We start from the raw sequence: 19,267 nt of genomic DNA on the forward strand, positions 1-19,267 counted from the left end.
GAGCCGACGGCTATCACTTTAATATTAAATTGATGAATCCAGCCACTAACAAAGAAATGAATAAGAAATGCAGTGCAATGCATTATTATTCCTATAGACTAATGATTCGGCAGGATGAAGAAAATTATATTTTAAAATGCCGTGAATTGTTTCACCAATTTGTCGTTGATATGTATGCTAAAATTGAATCAGAACGTTTGCTATATATCCGCCTGAATCAGACCAAGCTCCGCTCTGAACAATACATTGATTTGCGAGATGCAGTTATAAATGACGGTAATACCACAAACGTTGGAAGATTAACAATTTTACCTTCGTCATATGCTGGCAGTCCCCGTCATATGCATGAATATGCTCAAGATGCTATTGCGTATGTTCGTCTCTATGGTCGTCCAGATTTATTTATTACATTTACATGTAATCAATCTTTGGACGAGATACTGCAGCTTTTACTTCAAGGACAATCGGCGGTTCATAGGCATGACATTACGGCCCGTGTCTTCCGGCAAAAGTTGAAATCACTGATAAACTACATAGTAAAACTTGAAGTGTTTGGGTCAGTGCGATGCTGGATGTACTCAGTGGAATGGCAAAAACGAGGTTTGCCACACGCACATATACTAATCTGGCTACATAAAAAAATTACTTCGAACGAAATTGATGATGTGATTTCCGCTGAAATACCTGATAAAAATGTCGATAAGGGGTTACATGATATTATTGTAAAAAATATGATACATGGACCTTGCCGTGCACTGAACGAAAATTCACCATGCATGGCCAAAGGAAGGTGCACAAAGCAATATCCTCGACTTTTAGTATCAAACACAATTACTGGCAATGATGGTTACCCACAATATAGAAGAAGATCTACTGAAGATGGCGGTAAAACAGCAATAATAAAGAAGCGTAACGGTACCACCATCGAAGTAGATAACCAGTGGGTTGTTCCATATTCCCCATTATTATCAAAAACATTTAATGCACACATAAACGTTGAATACTGTAACTCCGTAAAGGCAATCAAATACATATGTAAATACGTCAACAAAGGCAGTGACATGGCAGTTTTTGGCTTGCAGCCCGAAATCAAAGATTTCGACGAAATCGTACAATATCAGGCTGGAAGATACATAAGCAGTAATGAAGCTGTTTGGCGAATTCTTTCATTTCTGATACATGAACGTAGTCCAGCTGTTGTTCACTTAGCGGTACATTTACAGAATGGTCAACGTGTTTATTTCACGGAAACCAACGTGCAACAAAGAGTCCTGAATCCACCGGATACAACATTAACAGCTTTTTTTTCGCTTTGCAAAAATGATTCTTTTGCAAAAAAACTGCTGTATACTGAAGTGCCTTCGTATTACACGTGGAATACTAAAAATAAAGTATTTGAACGTCGAAAACAGGGTAAGTCAGTCGACGGCCAACCTACCATCTTCAAAGATACCACGATAGGAAGACTCTACACCGTTCACCCCAATCAACATGAATGCTTCTTTCTACGCCTGCTTTTGGTGAATGTACCCGGTCCGACATCCTTTGAGTATTTGAGAACTGTAAACGGTACTATACATGACACTTACCGTAGTGCATGCCAAGCTCTGAATTTATTGGAGAATGACCAACACTGGGATAACTGCATCAATGACGCGTGCGAAACGTCAACCCCAAGTCAAATTCGTGCATTGTTTGGCATCATTTTAACAACTTGCTCTCCATCAGCTCCTACAGAGTTATGGGAAAAATATAAGTCAAAAATGTCCGAAGATATACTCCATCGAAAACAGTTAGAGACGTCAGATATGACTTTTGATTTTACATCAGAAATTTATAACTACACTTTAGTTATTATAGAAGATTTGTGCGTACGTATGGCAAACAAACCTCTTCAGGATTTGGGAATGTCTTCACCTAACCGTATCGCTGCTGTTTCGACATGTGTAGAATTGGATCGTGAACAAAGTTACAGTACGAGTGATCTATTGTCGTATGTACAAAATAACATTTCCAAGTTAACGTCGGAACAAAAAGACATTTATGATACGATAATGCATTGTGTCGATAACAACGTTGGAGAAATTTTCTTTTTGGATGCGCCAGGAGGTACTGGTAAAACATTTGTGATAAAACTGATTCTGGCATCAATTCGATCAAAAAATGATATAGCGTTGGCAATTGCATCGTCCGGAATAGCCGCAACATTGCTGCCTGGTGGAAGAACTGCTCATTCCGCTTTGAAATTGCCTCTGAATTTGCATTCTACAGAAACTCCCACGTGCAATATTTCCAAATCATCTGGGATGGGTAAAGTATTGCAGCAATGCAAACTTATTATTTGGGATGAGTGCACAATGGCACACAAAAAATCGCTCGAGGCTCTGGATCAATGCTTGAAAGATTTGAGAGGGAAGTCGAAACCCTTTGGCAGCACATTAATATTGCTTGCGGGAGATTTCAGGCAAACATTACCTATAATACCTAGATCAACTCCTGCAGACGAAATGAATGCTTGCCTGAAAAATTCTAATTTATGGGCACACGTAAAAATATTAAAGTTAACTACAAATATGCGTGTCCGATTGCAAAACGATGACTCTGGTCAAACATTTTCAGATCAATTGCTGGCAATTGGAAACGGAAAGCTCCCAGTAGACTCAATTTCAGGACGTATACAACTACCTGCTGATTTCTGTAATTTAGTGACGTCCAAAAATGAATTGATTGAAAAAGTATTTCCGAATATTCTAAAAAATTATAAAAATAATAAATGGTTAAGTGAAAGAGCGATTCTCGCACCCAAAAATATAGACGTCCACGAAATCAACAATATTGTTTTGACCAAGATTCGAGACCAGGCAGTCCTTTACAAGTCAGTCGACACAGTTTTGGAACCAAATGAAGCGGTTAACTATCCATCTGAATTTTTAAATTCCATAGATCTTTCAGGGTTTCCACCACACGTGCTACAACTAAAAATAGGCGTACCAATAATACTTTTAAGAAATATAAACCCACCAAAGCTTTGCAATGGCACTCGACTTGCCGTAAAAAAAACAATGGAAAACCTAATAGAGGCCACAATCTTGACAGGGCCTTTTGAGGGTGAGGCTGTTCTTATTCCTCGCATTCCCATGATTCCAACGGATCTGCCTTTTCAATTTAAAAGATTGCAATTCCCAATTCGATTAGCATTTGCAATCACCATTAACAAAGCTCAAGGTCAATCATTAGAAAAATGTGGTATAGATCTTAATACTGATTGTTTTTCCCATGGACAATTGTACGTTGCATGTTCGAGGGTCGGTAAACCTGACAATCTATTTATATGCAGCGACAATTGGACAGCGAAGAATGTTGTATATTCGCAAGTTTTACGCAGTTAATTTGTATTGCATCTATCTATCTATCTATCTATATAAAAACGAGTTGTGTGTATGCATGTTTGTTTGTTTGTAAAAAGAGCGTTTGCATATGACGTCATTATTAGTACATACGGCTTTGTATATGCACAGACAATGGGAAAGCCAAGAATGTTGTATATTCGCAATTTTTACGTAGTTTGAAACACATAAATAAATCTATCTATATTCACAGGTGGGACACAGGGACACAACTACAATGGCGCGTAACTAATATGGCGCGTAACGACTTACGCGCGCGGGGGGCTTGGGGGGGCGCGAATTCCCCCCACCAACTAGGTGTTGGGTTGGCGCGAAGCGCCACCCCAACAGCTAGTATATATAAAAAATAAGTTGTTTGTTTGTGTGTCTGTCGACTGACGTCATGTTTGTGTGTCGACTGACGCCATGTTTGTCGACTGACGTCATTATAAGGATTGAGCTGTATGTCGTCATGAAGTTGTTTGTCGACTGACGTCATGTTTGTCGACTGACGAAATTACAGACCGGGACACCGGGACACAAATGACGACCGGGACACCGGGACACAGGGAACATAAATGACGACCGGGACACTCAAATAGAAATTACAGACTGGGACACCGGGACACAAATAACGACCGGGACATATAAATGACGGCCGGGACACTCAAAGATAAATTACAGACCGGGACACCGGGACACAAATGACGACCGGGACACAGGGAAAATAAATGACGACCGGGACGCTCAAAGAGAAATTACAGACTGGGACACTGGAACACAAATGAGGACCGGGATACTGGGAATATAAATGAGGACCGGGACACAGGGACACAACTGCAACGGGGACGCCGGGGGCACAGGGGGATATATAAATGACGACGGGGACACAGGGAATGTTCGATTAGCAATCACCATCAACAAAGTTCAAGGGCAATCATTAGAATAATGAGATATAGATCTGAACACGGATTGTTTTTCCCATGGACAATTTTATGTTGCATGTTCAAGAGTCGGTAAACCGGACAATCTATTTATATGCACAGACAATGGGACATCGAAGAATGTTGTATATTCGCAAGTTTTACGTAGTTAAAAACACACACACATATATATATATATATATATATATATATATATATATATATATATATATATATATATATATATATATATATATATATATATATATATATATATATATATATATATATATATATATATATATATATCTATCTATATTCACAGGTGGGACACAGGGACACAACTACAATGGCGCGTAACTAATATGTCGCGTAACGACTTACGTGCGCGGGGGGGGGGGCTTGGGGGTGGGGGGCGCGAAGCTCCCCCACCAGCTAGGTGTTGGGGTGGCGCGAAGCGCCACCCCAAGCTAGTATATATATAAATATATATATATATATATATATATATATATATATATATATATATATATATATATATATATATATATATATATATATAGACAATATGTGTATCTATATTTATTATATCATATTTTAATTATATCTTACGTAACTAATTTTTATTTATATATTTGCATTCTAGATTCTTGCTTTATCACTGAGTTGCTTTGTTCTTGACTTATTTTATATTCATTTCAATAGTTATTATTTTTCTAGGTATATGTGGAATACATAACTATGAATCCTATCATTGAAGTGGGAGAGGAAATCAAATGTGAATTATTTAGACAGAAGTTGGATAATTTAATCAAACAGTCTGTTATACATTCCTCCAAAGCTGAATGAATCTGACGTTTTTCCTGGATTTTCCTGACGTTTTCCCGACGTTTTTCCTCCAAAGCTGAATGAATCCGACGTTTTCCCTCTATTTTTATACCATTGATAGTCTGAATTTTCTACGTTGGCATAGAAATTTACAGGATCAAAACGGTGAAGACTTTACCGCTTATCGATATTTATCGAATTCCTCTTTATCAGTGAGCTAATAAAGGTTCATCAGTGTATACTCCTACTATATAGGCTACTGTCTGCTAGGTAGGCTACTGTACTGGTCTCCATTTTGGACTTTTTCTTAAAGTTAATAAATGTCTGTTATTTTTTCTATGTTAAGGTTTCTTATTTTTCTGAATCTACTAGGGGGTTGGATGTAAAAATAAGTTGTTTGTCTGTTTGTCCATTGACGTCATTATAAGGATTGAGCTGTATGTCGTCATGAAGTTAGTTGTCGTCATGTTTTGTTATGACGATGCTTAGTATGTGACGTCATTATAAGTATTTAAGAAGATCGTTCAAAGAGAAATTATTAATTGTAAAATGACTGAAGAACCTATAATGGCAACAGCCGAGGAAGCTGCTCAAAGAGTCAACCGGGACACAGGGAATGTTCGAAGAGAAATTACAGACCGGGACACAAATGACGACCGGGACACCAGGACACAGGGAATATAAATGATGACCGGGACACTCAAAGAGAAATTACAGACTGGGACACCGGGACACAAATGACGTCCGGGACACAGGGAATATAAATGACGACCGGGACACAGGGATACAACTGCAACGGGGACACCGGGGGCACAAGAGGATATATAAATGACGACGGGGACACAGGGAATGTTCGATTAGCAATCACCATCATTACAAATAATTTTACATTTTTTTTCGCGAAGGACTTCCGACGTCAAGCTCTGACTGCAGATTGGTACTCAAAAACATTGGCTAGTAGTAGTTATTATGTACGTAGCAGTTATATATAGCAGTAATAGTAGTATTTATTATATAGTAGTAGTATAGTAGTATAGTCTATAGTCTACTGTCTGGTGTCTCTTTCCGTTTTGGACTTTTTCTTAAAGTTAATAAATGTGTGGTATTTTCTTAAATGTTAAGGCTTATTATTTTTCTATATCTTTCTGAATCTACTAGGGGGATGGGAAACGTCATTACAAATAATTTTATATTTCTTTCTCGTAGGGCTTCCGAAGTCAAGCTTTGACTGCAGATTGGGTACTCAAAAACACTGGCTAGTAGTAGTTATTATGCATGTAGTAGTTATATATAGTAGTAGTTATTATATAGTAGTAATATAGTAGTATAGTCTATAGTCTACTGTCTGGTGTCTCTTCCCGTTTTGGACTTTTTCTTAAAGTTAATAAATGTGTGTCATTTTTTTTCAAGGTTTCTTATTTTCTATCAAACAGTTTGTGGTAACGAACTGTAGTAAGGAGCGACCCGGCTCAATAGTAACCAAAACTGAAAAACTGGAGTTTTGATACCAATAGCTACATCAAATGAATCGCATTTTAATGCTGATTTTAAATATATAAGTTTTATCAAGTTTAGTCTTACCCATCAAAAGTTACGAGCCTGAGAAAATTTGCCTCATTTTAGAAAATAGGGGGAAACACCCCCTAAAAGTCATACGATCAAAAATCACACCATCAGATTCAGTGTATCAGAGAACCCTATTGTAGAAGTTTCAAGCTCCTATCTACGAAAATGTTGAATTTTGTATTTTTTGCCAGAAGGCAGATCACGGATGCGTGTTTATTTGTTTGTTTATTTTTTTGTTTTTTTTTGCTTTTGTTTTTTTCCCAGGGGTGATCGTATCAACCCAGTGGTCCTAGAATCTTGCGAGAGGGCTCATTCTAGCGGAAATGAAAAGCTCTAGTTCCCTTTTTAAGTGACCGAAAAATTGGAGGGCACCTAGACCCCTCCCACGCTAATTATTTTCCCAAAGTCAACGGATCAAAATTCTGAGATAGCCATTTTATTCAGCGTAGTCAAAAAACCTTATAACTATGTCTTTGGGGACGACTTATTCCCCCACAGTCCCCGTGGGAGGGGCTACAAGTTACAAACTTTGACCAGTGCTTGCATATAGTAATGATTATTGGGAAGTGTACAGACGTTTTCAGGGGGATTTTTTGGTTGGGGGAGGGGTTGACAAGAGGGGGATATGTTGGGGAAACTTTCCATCGAGGAATTTGTCATGGGGGAAGAAAATTTCCATGAAGGGAGCGCAGGATTTTCTAGCATTATTTAAAAAAAAAACAATGAAAAAATAAATATGTAAAGTTTTTTCAACTGGAAGTAAGGAGCAGCATTAAAGCTTAAAACGAACAGAAATTATTACGCATATGAGGGGCTCACCTTCTCCTAATACCCCGCTCTTTACGCTAAATTATTTTTAGTGATTTCAACTATTTATTCTACGGCTTTTGTGATTCAGGGGTCATTCTTAATGAATTGGGACAAAATTTAATCTTTAGTGTAAAGAGTGAGGTACTGACGAGGGGGTGAACCCCTCATATATGTAATAAAAACATGAGATTACAAAAGTTGTAGTTGCCTTTTTAAGTAACCAAAAAATCGCAGGGCAACTAGGCTTCCTCCACCGTTACCTTTTTTCTCAAAATCATTCGGTCAAAACTATGAGAAAGCCATTTAGCCAAAAAAAACTTTAAATTTCGTGTTAATTATTCCTCTGCGGAGAGCCAAAATCAAAACATGCATTGATTCAAAATCGTTCAGAAATTAAATAAAGAAACAAGTTTTTTTAGCTGAAAGTAAGGAGCGACATTAAAACTTAAAACGAACAAAAATTACTTCGTATATGAAAGGGGATGCTTCCTCATCAACGCCCCGCTCTTTACGCTATAGTTTTTTACTGTTTTAAAAAGCAGAGTTGAGAGAAAGAGTCAAACTTTAGCGTAAAGAGTGGGGCGTTGATAAGGAAGCAGCCCCTTTCATATACGAAGTAATTTCTGTTCGTTTTAAGTTTTAATGTCGCTCCTTACTTTCAGCTAAAAAAACTTGTTTTTTTATTTAATATCTTTCTGAATCTATTCGGGGTTGGGAAACGTCATTACAAATAATTTTATATTTTTTTCTCGTAGGACTTCCGACACCAAGCTTTGACTGCAGATTGGGTACTCAAAAACATTGGCTAGTAGTAGTTATTATGTATGTAGTAGTTATATATAGTAGTAGTAGTAGTAGTTATTATATAGTAGTAATATAGTAGTATAGTCTATAGTCTACTGTCTGGTGTCTCTTCCCACTTTGGACTTTTTCTTAAAGTTAATAAATGTGTGTTATTTTTTCTTAAGGTTTCTTATTTTGTATATCTTTCTAAATCTACTAGGGGGTTGGGAAACGTCATTACAAATAATTTTTTTTTTTTCTCCTAGGACTTCCGACACCAAGCTTTGACTGCAGATTGGGTACTCAAAAACATTGGCTAGTAGTAGTTATTATGTACTTAGCAGTTATATATAGCAGCAGTAGTAGTAGTTATTATATAGTAGTAGTATAGTAGTATAGTCTATAGTTTACTGTCTGGTGTCTCTCTCCGTTTTGGACTTTTTCTTAAAGTTAATAAATGTGTGTTATTTTTTTTTTTAATGTTATGGTTTCTTATTTTCTATATCTTTCTAAATCTTCTAGGGGGCTGGGAAACGTCATTACAAATAATTTTATATTTCTTTCTCGTAGGGCTTCCGAAGTCAAGCTTTGACTGCAGATTGGGTACTCAAAAACATTGGCTAGTAGTAGTTATTATGTACGTAGCAGTTATATATAGCAGTAGTAGTAGTAGTTATTATATAGTAGTAGTATAGTAGTATAGTCTATAGTTTACTGTCTGGTGTCTCTCTCCGTTTTGGACTTTTTCTTAAAGTTAATAAATGTGTGTTATTTTTTTTTAAATGTTAAGGTTTCTTATTTTCTATATCTTTCTAAATCTACTAGGGGGTTGGGAAACGTCATTACAAATAATTTTATATTTTTTTTCTCGTAGGACTTCCGACGCCAAGCTCTGACTGCAGATTAGTACTCAAAAACATATGCTATTAGTAGTTATTATGTATGTAGTAATTATATATAGTATTAGCAGTAGTAGTAGTTATTATATAGTAGCAGTATAGTAGTATAGTCTACTGTCTGGTGTCTTTTTCCGTTTTGGACTTTTTCTTAAAGTTAATAAATGTGGGATATTTTTTTTTTAAGGTTTCTTATTTTCCATATCTTTCTGAATTTACTAGGGAGTTGGGAAACGTCATTACAAATAATTTTATATATAAATAATAATTTACTCCTATTAGCAACTATTAAACAGCTAAATGACAATCTATGAAAATAGAATGTAGGACGTTTGATGTTGTTCTTTTATTTTACTCTTTGCTATAATAATAGAATGACTTTATGGAAGAAAAAGAAAAAAAATTAATATTCTTGATAATAATGGCAAAGTTTGTTTTGTTACAAAAGGGTTTTGTTTATTTCTGTTGCTTGTTTCTTCAAAGTTTGTTTTGTTCCTGCTATTTCAGCGTTTGTGGCTTACCACAGTCTTTTTCATATTTTTCTGCTAGTTTTTTTGCTTTCCATTTTTTTTCTTTATATTTCTTTATTCCACTTTTACTGATATTTCATAGTGGATCGTAAATAGGTTATTATAGTTTTAATTATACGCTTCCAGGGTCTTAAAGTAGGAGGTTTTCTAAACTAATTTTTTTTATTGATGTCAAATAGATAAGAAAGCTTGCTTTTGTAAAATGGAGAAAAAGCTTCGTATGAAACAAAGTTAGGGGCAATAACCATCTCCTACCTGAATGGTTCCTATATCCAGACGTTGTAATCATTTGTAATCATTGTAACTGGAATAACAGGTGAGTAGCACAATCGAGGATAAAACCTCTACTACTAGCAATTCACTGCAGCACCATGCCGGCTGAGGCCAACACAGCTACGCACGCTCCTCCTCCATCCCGATATTCAAAACTCTGAAGCCTTAGTATACTAGGACATAATTCAAATATATAGAATATAATTTTGTAAATTGGGTAGAAGCATATTGCAAGCCTCTTTTTTATTCATTTATTTGTTGTTTTATTTTTTACCTGTTTTTCTAATTTTAAGTTTTATTCCATCTCAACCATCTCATGTTGCCATCAGCTTCCATTTAGGCATAGCTCCATATTTGATTAAATTTAGAGAGATTTTGCTCCTAGTAAGCAGCGGCTCAGCCAGCTTTAAAGAGTATGGTGCCAGAAGTAAGAAGAATTGCAGCCACTAATATTGCAACACTGCACAAAAATCAAGTGATTATACCTGTTTTCCTTGTTATCTCTGTTAGGGTGACATTCCGAGCCCATTTACCCAGTTTCGTTCTCATTTTCTATGTTTTGTTCTTTTCTTGATCTTAACTTAATTGATCTTATTGCCGAATTCACAAGCACAGCTCTCCATTGTCGGGGCGCCAGGGCAGGGGGGATTTCTCCTTGATTTTAAAAATTTCCACTTTTTGTGTTTTACTAAAAAAAAAAAAATATCCTTCGAGGTTTTGAAACTCGTTTTCTTTTTGTGGAGATCTATAATTATTTTATGAGTTAAACTCGTTTTCTTTTTGTGGAGATTTATAATTATTTTATGAGTCAGCCATATAGACAGTCGCGTTCTGAATTTTAAAGTGGACTTCTTTTTAGAAATAATAGTGCTAACCAAATACATTTTGCTGTTGGTTAGTACTGACTTGCTTGACCCTAGTTGGGGAAAAACTTTAGTTAGGCAGAACAAACTGGTATTTCACTGGGCAAAAGCTCTTTCGTACTTTAAAAGGGCACTAGATCTTTGAATTTTCGTTTGAATGAGCTCTTTTTAAATATCTTACTACCACTGGTTTGACAGAATTACCCACCTCCCCGCCCTAGAAAAGTAAATAGAGAAGAACGCGCACCCACCACCAGAAAATTTTGCTTTTTTCATAGAGGAACTTTAATCTTCAGTGTGGACGTCTATGGACCAATGATTTCAGCTGTTCAAACTTACTCAAGATCACCCCGCCCCCTGCTAAAAAGTGTTTTTGCCCTTTTTCTAAGGTAATGCAATTTTTCTAGTAAGTTTTGATGAGCTACTGTATTTTCAATAAATCTGATGGATTTAAAATTACCACAAAAGCTAAATTTGTTTGATATCTATGTTGTTTCAATAATTCTGTGTCTTAGATTTTCGTGTACTATTTTCTGGGGCTGCTCTTTATTTACAGCTTAAGAAGACAAACTGCTTTACATTTATATACTATACGTTTATGGTACTTTACCCTAAAAGTGTAAAACGAACTAAATTATTTCCCATTAATTAAGTAAGTTATAGCCAATTTCTTAATCAAATGAAATTTCAATAAATGCTGTAGAAGGTTTTGCTCTTTAGCCTTAATTATTTATTTGGTTGCAGTAAAGGAGCTGCCTGAAAGCTAGGAACGATTGTTAAAGTGAATGTTTAAAGATATCCTGATTTGCCACCTTAAAAAAAAAAATAAAAAAAAAAATACCTCTCCTCCAAAGTGCCAGAAAGTGGACTCAACACTTGTTCATAGCGTTATATATATTCCAGTAGTCTCTTTTGATTTTTGAGTGAATGAATGATAGAAAATAAAAATAAATAAAGAACGCACAGATATATACGAATAAAACAACAAAAGACGAATATCCCGGAGTTGCTTTCCCGCTACAATCTTCTGGAACTTGTTACTCTTTTCCTTACAGCAATGTACGAATGGGGTATGTTATACCGGTTACTAATCACTTTTTTAACGCTTCCAGGGAAGCACACAATGGGGAAAATTTACGAAATCGTTAAAAGTAAAAACACATTGAATGCTTATTTGTATTCGTTTATTGAAATAGCTATCGTAGCACTCAAAAATGAACGCTAAATTACGCTACTTTTACAGTCATAAAATGGTTACTAGTTAGATACACTTACGAAATACGGTGCAACTTTCAATTCACTTGTTAAATGCTCTTACGAAAAATGGTACAAAGGAGTTTGCGAGTCAGTTCGTACGGCACTTGACTGGTTCTAGTTTGTTGTAATGCCTAGTATGTCTGCTGATTGATGCGGATGGTGGAAGTATGGATGGTTGCTTCTCGTTTGTTAATAGTGATCTCCTAAATTTCATTATTAGCTCATGTCTTCGATCGAATAAGGTGGGCAAATTCAAGAGCTCAAGCACACTTTCGTAGCTGCTAAAACTGGGTCCAAGAATTATCCTAGTAGCGCGTTTTTGAACATGTTCTATCTGCCATGTAAGCTGTGTTCTGAGTTTGAGGACCCCAAACGGGACAGCAATACTCGAGGAAAGGCCTGATGTAGGTTGTATACGCCAGCAGTAGCTGACGATCAGAGAAGCCTAAACTGTGCATACTTATTAAACTCTGGATTGAGTAGTGACCTTTTGTGCACATTATTGTCTAGATGCAGCTTAAACGAGCAGTCACTTGTAAATGTTATGCCTAGGATCGTTGCAGAGGAAACAATTGGAAACAGAGCATCTGGGGTAGTGATATCTCGCTCGAGTGGGTTAAATCGTAAGAAGTGCAGACAATTCATCAACAAACTTGAAACGCTCTTCAGATTCTGCAAGGATAGGCAGGCTAAGATACACTATACTAGATGAAGATTTTCCTGTCTCGTCATCGAGTTTTACTTCAGGGGCAGGATCACTTCCTTTACGATTGAAAATAAGAAACTACGTTTTAGTCTCACTGAAATAAAGGTCAATTTTCTTATACGAGTTTTTTTTAACGCCACCAAAGTCTTCAAAATGTGTAAATGAACAACATAAATTCAAAATATCATCAGTACCATTAAAAATTACAAACAAAGGTGGCAATTAGGGGGGCATGTCCCCCTAGACTTTGAAAAATTACCTTTCATTTGTATTTCACAGTTATTTTAGTTATGCGCTATATTAAACCGGCGAGACTGGCTAACTGGTCGTTTCTCTTTGTTGCCCCTGTGCTTCGTTTTTTTTTTCACAGCTATTAAATAGCACTGTTGCTTTTCGGTGACCTTGTTTTGAAATGCCCGTCTTTCCCACTCTTGTACCACCCTAATTCTACCATTAGGAGACAATCTTGTTTTGAAATGTCTAAAAGCGCGTCTACACTATTTTACTACCCAATCCTCAACCAGAAATGTAACTTCTTAGTAGGGTTCATTCAAAACTAAACTTCAGCTAGTCAGTAGTTCTTTATTGTTCTTGTGAAGAATTCGTAATCAAACTATGAGTAAAAAGCGACTACAAACTTCAAAGTTTTTCGCGGTGAAAATGCGGAAGAAAAATGATGAAACTGGCAATACTGTCAGCGCTCAAAGTGTCGGGTTAGTGGAAATAAATTCCCCCATTTGTAACAGTCTTTCGGAAACAAGTGGAACAATAAATGGGTCAGGTCAATACGAAAGTTTGGTCTGCATCCCTGAACCCCCTGCGGGTTCCAGTAGCAGTAGCAGTCAAGAACTTCTCAGATATATCTACGACGCGTCACGACAAACCAGCTCAATTTATTCTTGAGAGATATCCGACTTCCACTTCTAACGGAAGGAAATTCGGTGCACATTACTATAAGACTTATGAATGGATTGAATATTCAAAACTTCAATTCTTTGTTCTGTTTTGCTTGCCGCCACTTTTCTATTGGGACTCCAAGGGCTGGAGGAACTGCTGGAAAAGGACTTTCGTTGAGTCAGGAATTTGCAAGTTGAATGACAGTTCTGCTCTATTAAAGCAACATGATGGTTCTGGAAACATAGGCATTGTGTGTCAGCATGGACGGAATTTAAGACAAATAGTACTAATACTTCGAGATCTATAGCGAATCCCTTAATTCAATCCAGATCTCAAGAGGCTCAGGAAAATAGAGATCATGTAAAGTACATTTTTCGCGGTATTTATTTTCCTGTCCGCCAGGGTCTTGCTTTGAGGGGTTATGACGAATCACAAACATAGCGCAAACCGGAGTAATTGGGTTGAATTGATGGAGGGCATGTCTAAAGGCAACGAAAAGCTGAAGGCCAAGTTACAGCACCGAGATGGTCACTGTTACAGTCGTAAGTACCAAAATGACGCAGTTACACTTATTGGCAGTACCTTGCGCCAATACATTATTTCAGATGTAAAATGAGCTATTTACTTTGCTACTCTTTTCGACGGGACAAAAGACGTTTCTAGAAAAGAACATTAAGGGTTTTATAAGGACTGGATATCAAAACAAATTCTAGGACAGGCGCTTGTCGCTTTCAATCACTTTGGACTTTTAAAAAAGGCATTAGAACTCTCATTTTCTGATTGAGTGATCATCCTCCGAAGTCTTTACAACCACGAGACGAGGAGGAGGCAGTCCTTTTCCCATACAGGATGAATCCTGGCTGTCTTAGGGTTTAATATTGATCTTTACTTTAATCAGACTGTATTTGTTACTGTTTGTTTAATAGCAGAAAATGTAGTCATGTTTCGTTTTAGTCGTCTTATCAGCTAGGATCTTCTAGGGATCGTTTGCTAGGCCAAGATATCAAATTTGTCAAAGGATATTCTCTAGAAACGACACACGTAGCTGAGTAAATCAAAAGGCGCTATGCACGTTGAAACTTCTAAGGAGTGTTGGCTATAAATTGAAATTCTGAATTAAGGGATGGATAGGAGGTAAACTGAAAGGTTCATTATGAATTGGAATTCCGCGTGACTTATGATCTTCCTCGCAGCCAAAGACATCTCAACCTCTACAATAGGGTTTTTGATGCTTAAATACATTGTATACAGATGTTTAAATATAATAAAACATTGTATATAAAGAGGGAAAGAGAAATATTACCATTTCAAATCGCTGAAAAAAACCTCCTGGTAAAATCTGCTCCCACCCAAGGAAATTTCCTGGCAATGTTCATGATGCCCCGTCTTGCTTTTTTCATCTCTGTGCCGGTTGAGCTGCGAATATATTATTTTATGCCACACAGAAAAAAAGATAGTCACAATTGTGGGAGCCCAATTACCTCCCTTCCTAAAGCAATGATAAATGTGTAGACCGGAAAAATTACTAGAAATCAAGAGAGATTAGATATCATCCTCTCCTTCCCTAGAATTCATTCTACATTTATCTGAAGGCTCAGTGAAAGTGAGGATTTTTTGGCATTAATATGCACTTTTTTAGGCCTTTCCCCCTCCCCACCGCCAAAAAATGATCCACAACCTATTCTTCATAATAGATGGTGCGCAGATACATCATTGCGTTTCATTTTATAAAGTATGAAACAAATTAGTTTGGTTAAACGAAGTTTTAAAATGAATGCCAGAAACATTGTTTCTGGAATAATAAAGGAGGTAATACCCCGCAGCATCCTTTTTCCGGGTGAAATTTTCCTTGGAAGGAGGGTCCAGGAGATTTTCTAGGGTGAAAAAGCCAGATCCAATCGAACAATTGAAATGAATCGGCATTTGAAACAGAATACACATTTCAAAATAATACCCTGACCACCAGGCAGAGCCGTTACCACTTGACTAAATTGTCTGTCTGTAGTAGTATACTTTATACTATCTGAATTTTCAAACCACGGGTTTATTGCATGTTCGTTATTTAAGACAATAAGGTAACCTACACCTTAGAGCTGTATTACCGCTCGATGCGGCTTTTTTATTTCCTTTTCAACTATAAATCTACAAAAAGGATGATGAAATGATCAATATCTCTGGTTAGAGTCTTTAAACATCTCTCTACCACTATTCCCTGCGGGTTTATTCTATTGGTGGTGATTGAGGGGGGGATGCCTGTGCCATGTTTGTTTTGTCCCTACCAGATTTTGAAAAGCTCCTTTTGTCATGTGGTCATGGGTCTCCAAAAAGGCTTAGGGTATTAAGATTGAATCACCAAATTGAGGGGGGATCTTTAATTAAGTTGAAACTTCTAAGGTATATCGAGGAGGATGTTAACAGTGATTTGAAGGCAACCCCTCCCTATCCTTTTCAGACCTCCCCTTCAACACTGATAAAAAATTTAAGATATCCATATTGTTCAAAATAGTCGGAGGTCCAATAACTACGTCTTCGGTGCTTACATGACCCCTAAAGCCCTCGGGGCAAGTGTTGTTTATGCAATTTACCTGTTGTTTGCATATGGGATTTATAATTTGGAAAGAAGGGAACGTTTAATCCTGGGAGTGTTTGAAAAGCTGGGATATTAAGGTGAAATTCTCAGGAAATTTTTACGAAAATGTTGAACAAAATCGAAAGACACTATGTGTATGCTGGTTGTCTAAAGACGTATCAGCAATATCTTAGAAAGGCTGAGGATATTAATTTGAAACTTTCATGGCATGTTGAGGGGGATGTTAGTAGTGACCACCCTTTGGATTCTACAACCCACATAGCCGCTATTCTTTCTTCCTTAATGGTTTAAGAACCCGAGGAAGTTCAATGATGTTTCGCTCACGACGCAGGTGTTACTAATTTTCTTCAAGGTGCATGTGTTTTTTACATAAAAGGGCTTGTTTGTTGACTTATGCAAATGGTTTCTTCAAGATTTCTTTGCTGTTACATGAAAGGGAGTGTTTTCTTCAAGATGCAGGTGTTCGTTACGTAATAGGACTGACGTGACTTGTTGGATTTATTGAGAATGACGTAATCTTGCGTGATTTGTTATAACCAGTTGGAGAAGTCCCGGTTGTAACTGAGGACGGTACACTCATGGGTGCTAGGTAATGGTGGCGCCCCCTTGAGATGTTATACTTAAAGATTTTTTTCTTTTCAATGTGTTTTTTCTTCGAAATTTTATTTTCTTCCAGACTAATTCGGGAAATCATATTATGATTCGAAAAGCGAATTCTACAAAATAACCTATTCCCTGCAAGGAGAATTCGCTGCACACTTTCCAGATCAATTAAGCTATTGATTATATCTTTCCAATCCTTTCCAGTCGAGAGCACGGAAGCATCCCAATGCTATTGACTATCGATCTATTAAGCGCACCTGACTACTACAGTGTATTAATTTTTTAACGCGACCTAGAAAATGCTTTGTAAGACACAAACTTTTTATTGTACATAAAAGTTTTATCAGCGAAAAAAAAACATCATAAAATCACGAAATCACAAAAAAAAAGTTTAAACTCAACAAGTGGAAAAACAAAACGTGAAAAAACTGATAAAGGATAAAATACAATCAAACAAAGCGTGAATTAAAAAAAGGCGGGGACCCTAGCAACCAATTCCAGGGGAAAGGGCTTATTCTAGGTAAATTTTAAGCCATGTCAAGAGATATTTCTGAGAGGTTTTGATGAAAATGCCTCGTTTCTTTGAGCTAAGACTATGCATTCCTGACTGCCAAGGATCGCAAACATTATAAAATCATGAAATCACAGAAAAAAGTAATTAAAGCTCAACAAACAGAAAGTTAAATCGTGATAAAGGATAAAAAATAAGCAAAAAACGTGAATTAAAGAAAGGCGGGAACCCTAGCAACCAATTCAAGGGGAGAGGGTTTTGATTAGAGGTAAATTTAAGCCATAGTAAGAGATAATTCTAAGAGGTTTGAATGAAAATGCCCCGTTTCTTGGAGCTAAGACTACACATTCCTAATTGCCAAGTATCACGAACATTAAAAAATCATGAAATCACAGAAAAAAATTTAAAACTCAAAAAACGGAAAAGCAAAGCGTAAAAGCTGATACGGAAAGCTGTGAGCAATTACAGTGGGAGGGGGAGTGTTGTTATTACAGGTACATTTAAGCCATATGAAGAGATATTTCTGAGAGGTTTTAATGAAAATACCGTGTTTCATTGAGCCGAAACTATGGAATCATAATTGCAAAGTATAACAAACATTATAAAATCATGAAATCACCGAAAAAAGCAGTTAAATCTGAACAAACACAAAAAAGAAACTTGAAAAAACTGATAAAGGATAAAATATAAGCCACAAAAGAGCAAGAATCAAAGAAAGGTAGGAACCCTAACAACCAATTCCAGGGGGAAGGGGGAGGGTTGTTGTTATTGGCATTAAAGGTAATTTGAGTTATATTAAGATAAATGTTTGAGAAGTTTTAATAAAAATGCCTCGTTTCTTTGAACCAAGACTGCATTCCTGATTGCCAAGCATCACAAGCATTGTAAAATCATGAAATAACAGAAAAAAGCAGTTAAAAATCAACAAACAGAAAAAGAAAATGTGAAAAAGCTGATAAAAGATATAATATAAGAAAAAAGCATGAATTAAAGAAAGGCATGAACACTAGCAACCAATTCCAGCGGGGAGAGGGGGGATTTGTTATTACAGATAATTTAAGCCACATTAAAAGATATTTCCAAGAGGTTTTAATGATAATAGCACGCTTCACAATCACAATAGCAATATATAAATAGCACGTTTCGCAAATTCACAAATAAATAAATAAATTAAACAACACTTTTTCGCGCTGGAGAAAACCTATGAGGGTTTGCGGTCGCACAAAGGTCCACGTAACTACTTACCTATTAACTCGACTATTTACTTAAAGATACTATAAATAACCTTAAAACTATTATGATTAAACCAATAAAAAAGCCATAACGTATATATATGAAAAAAATATATACATAATAACTGAATTAAAAATAACAATCGATAAATAAAAATATAAAAAAGAATCATAATAACAAACCCAGTCTCCATTACTCTTCAACAGTCAAATCCCCTCCCCCATCTTGCCCTCCCAAATCCACTTTAGTCCCAACCCCAACCCCCTTACCTCTCCAGCTCCTCTTCCTTCCCTACCCAGCCCACTAGCCATATAAAAATTCAGAAAATTTCTCCTGAAAATAATATTTTAAATTCCTTTTAAATTGAGGTACGTGCTCCACCACCCTAATGCTCAATGGTAGCTAATTCCATACAGATGGACCGATGTGTTTCATTGAAAATGAAGATCTGGTATGACAACACAAATCAACAACTATATTATCACTTTGCCTAGTTCTATAATTATGTAGGTCACTATTAATATGGTAAAAACTCGTAAAAACATCAGGGGCTAAACCATTCATACACTGAATCACAAATGCTGTGGAATGATAATCTTTATCTGACCTACA

The 19,267-nt window shown here is 36.5% G+C and overlaps 1 protein-coding gene across 7 annotated transcripts in view; it reads left to right on the top strand.

The window, feature by feature from the left end:
• LOC136034359 (trafficking protein particle complex subunit 1-like) overlaps nt 1-5,476 on the top strand; it is a 78,712-nt gene extending 73,236 nt beyond the window's left edge. For all 7 annotated transcript variants that reach the window (XM_065715494.1, XM_065715496.1, XM_065715497.1 and 4 more), the window contains one exon: nt 5,030-5,476. In XM_065715494.1, coding sequence (XP_065571566.1) covers nt 5,030-5,158 — 129 coding nt within the window. In that variant the 3' untranslated portion in view covers nt 5,159-5,476. The remainder of the gene's footprint in view (nt 1-5,029) is intronic.
• The last annotated feature ends 13,791 nt before the right edge of the window (nt 5,477-19,267 follow it).

Source organism: Artemia franciscana, chromosome 13 (assembly GCF_032884065.1).
Source record: "Artemia franciscana chromosome 13, ASM3288406v1, whole genome shotgun sequence".
NCBI classification, from domain to species: domain Eukaryota; kingdom Metazoa; phylum Arthropoda; class Branchiopoda; order Anostraca; family Artemiidae; genus Artemia; species Artemia franciscana.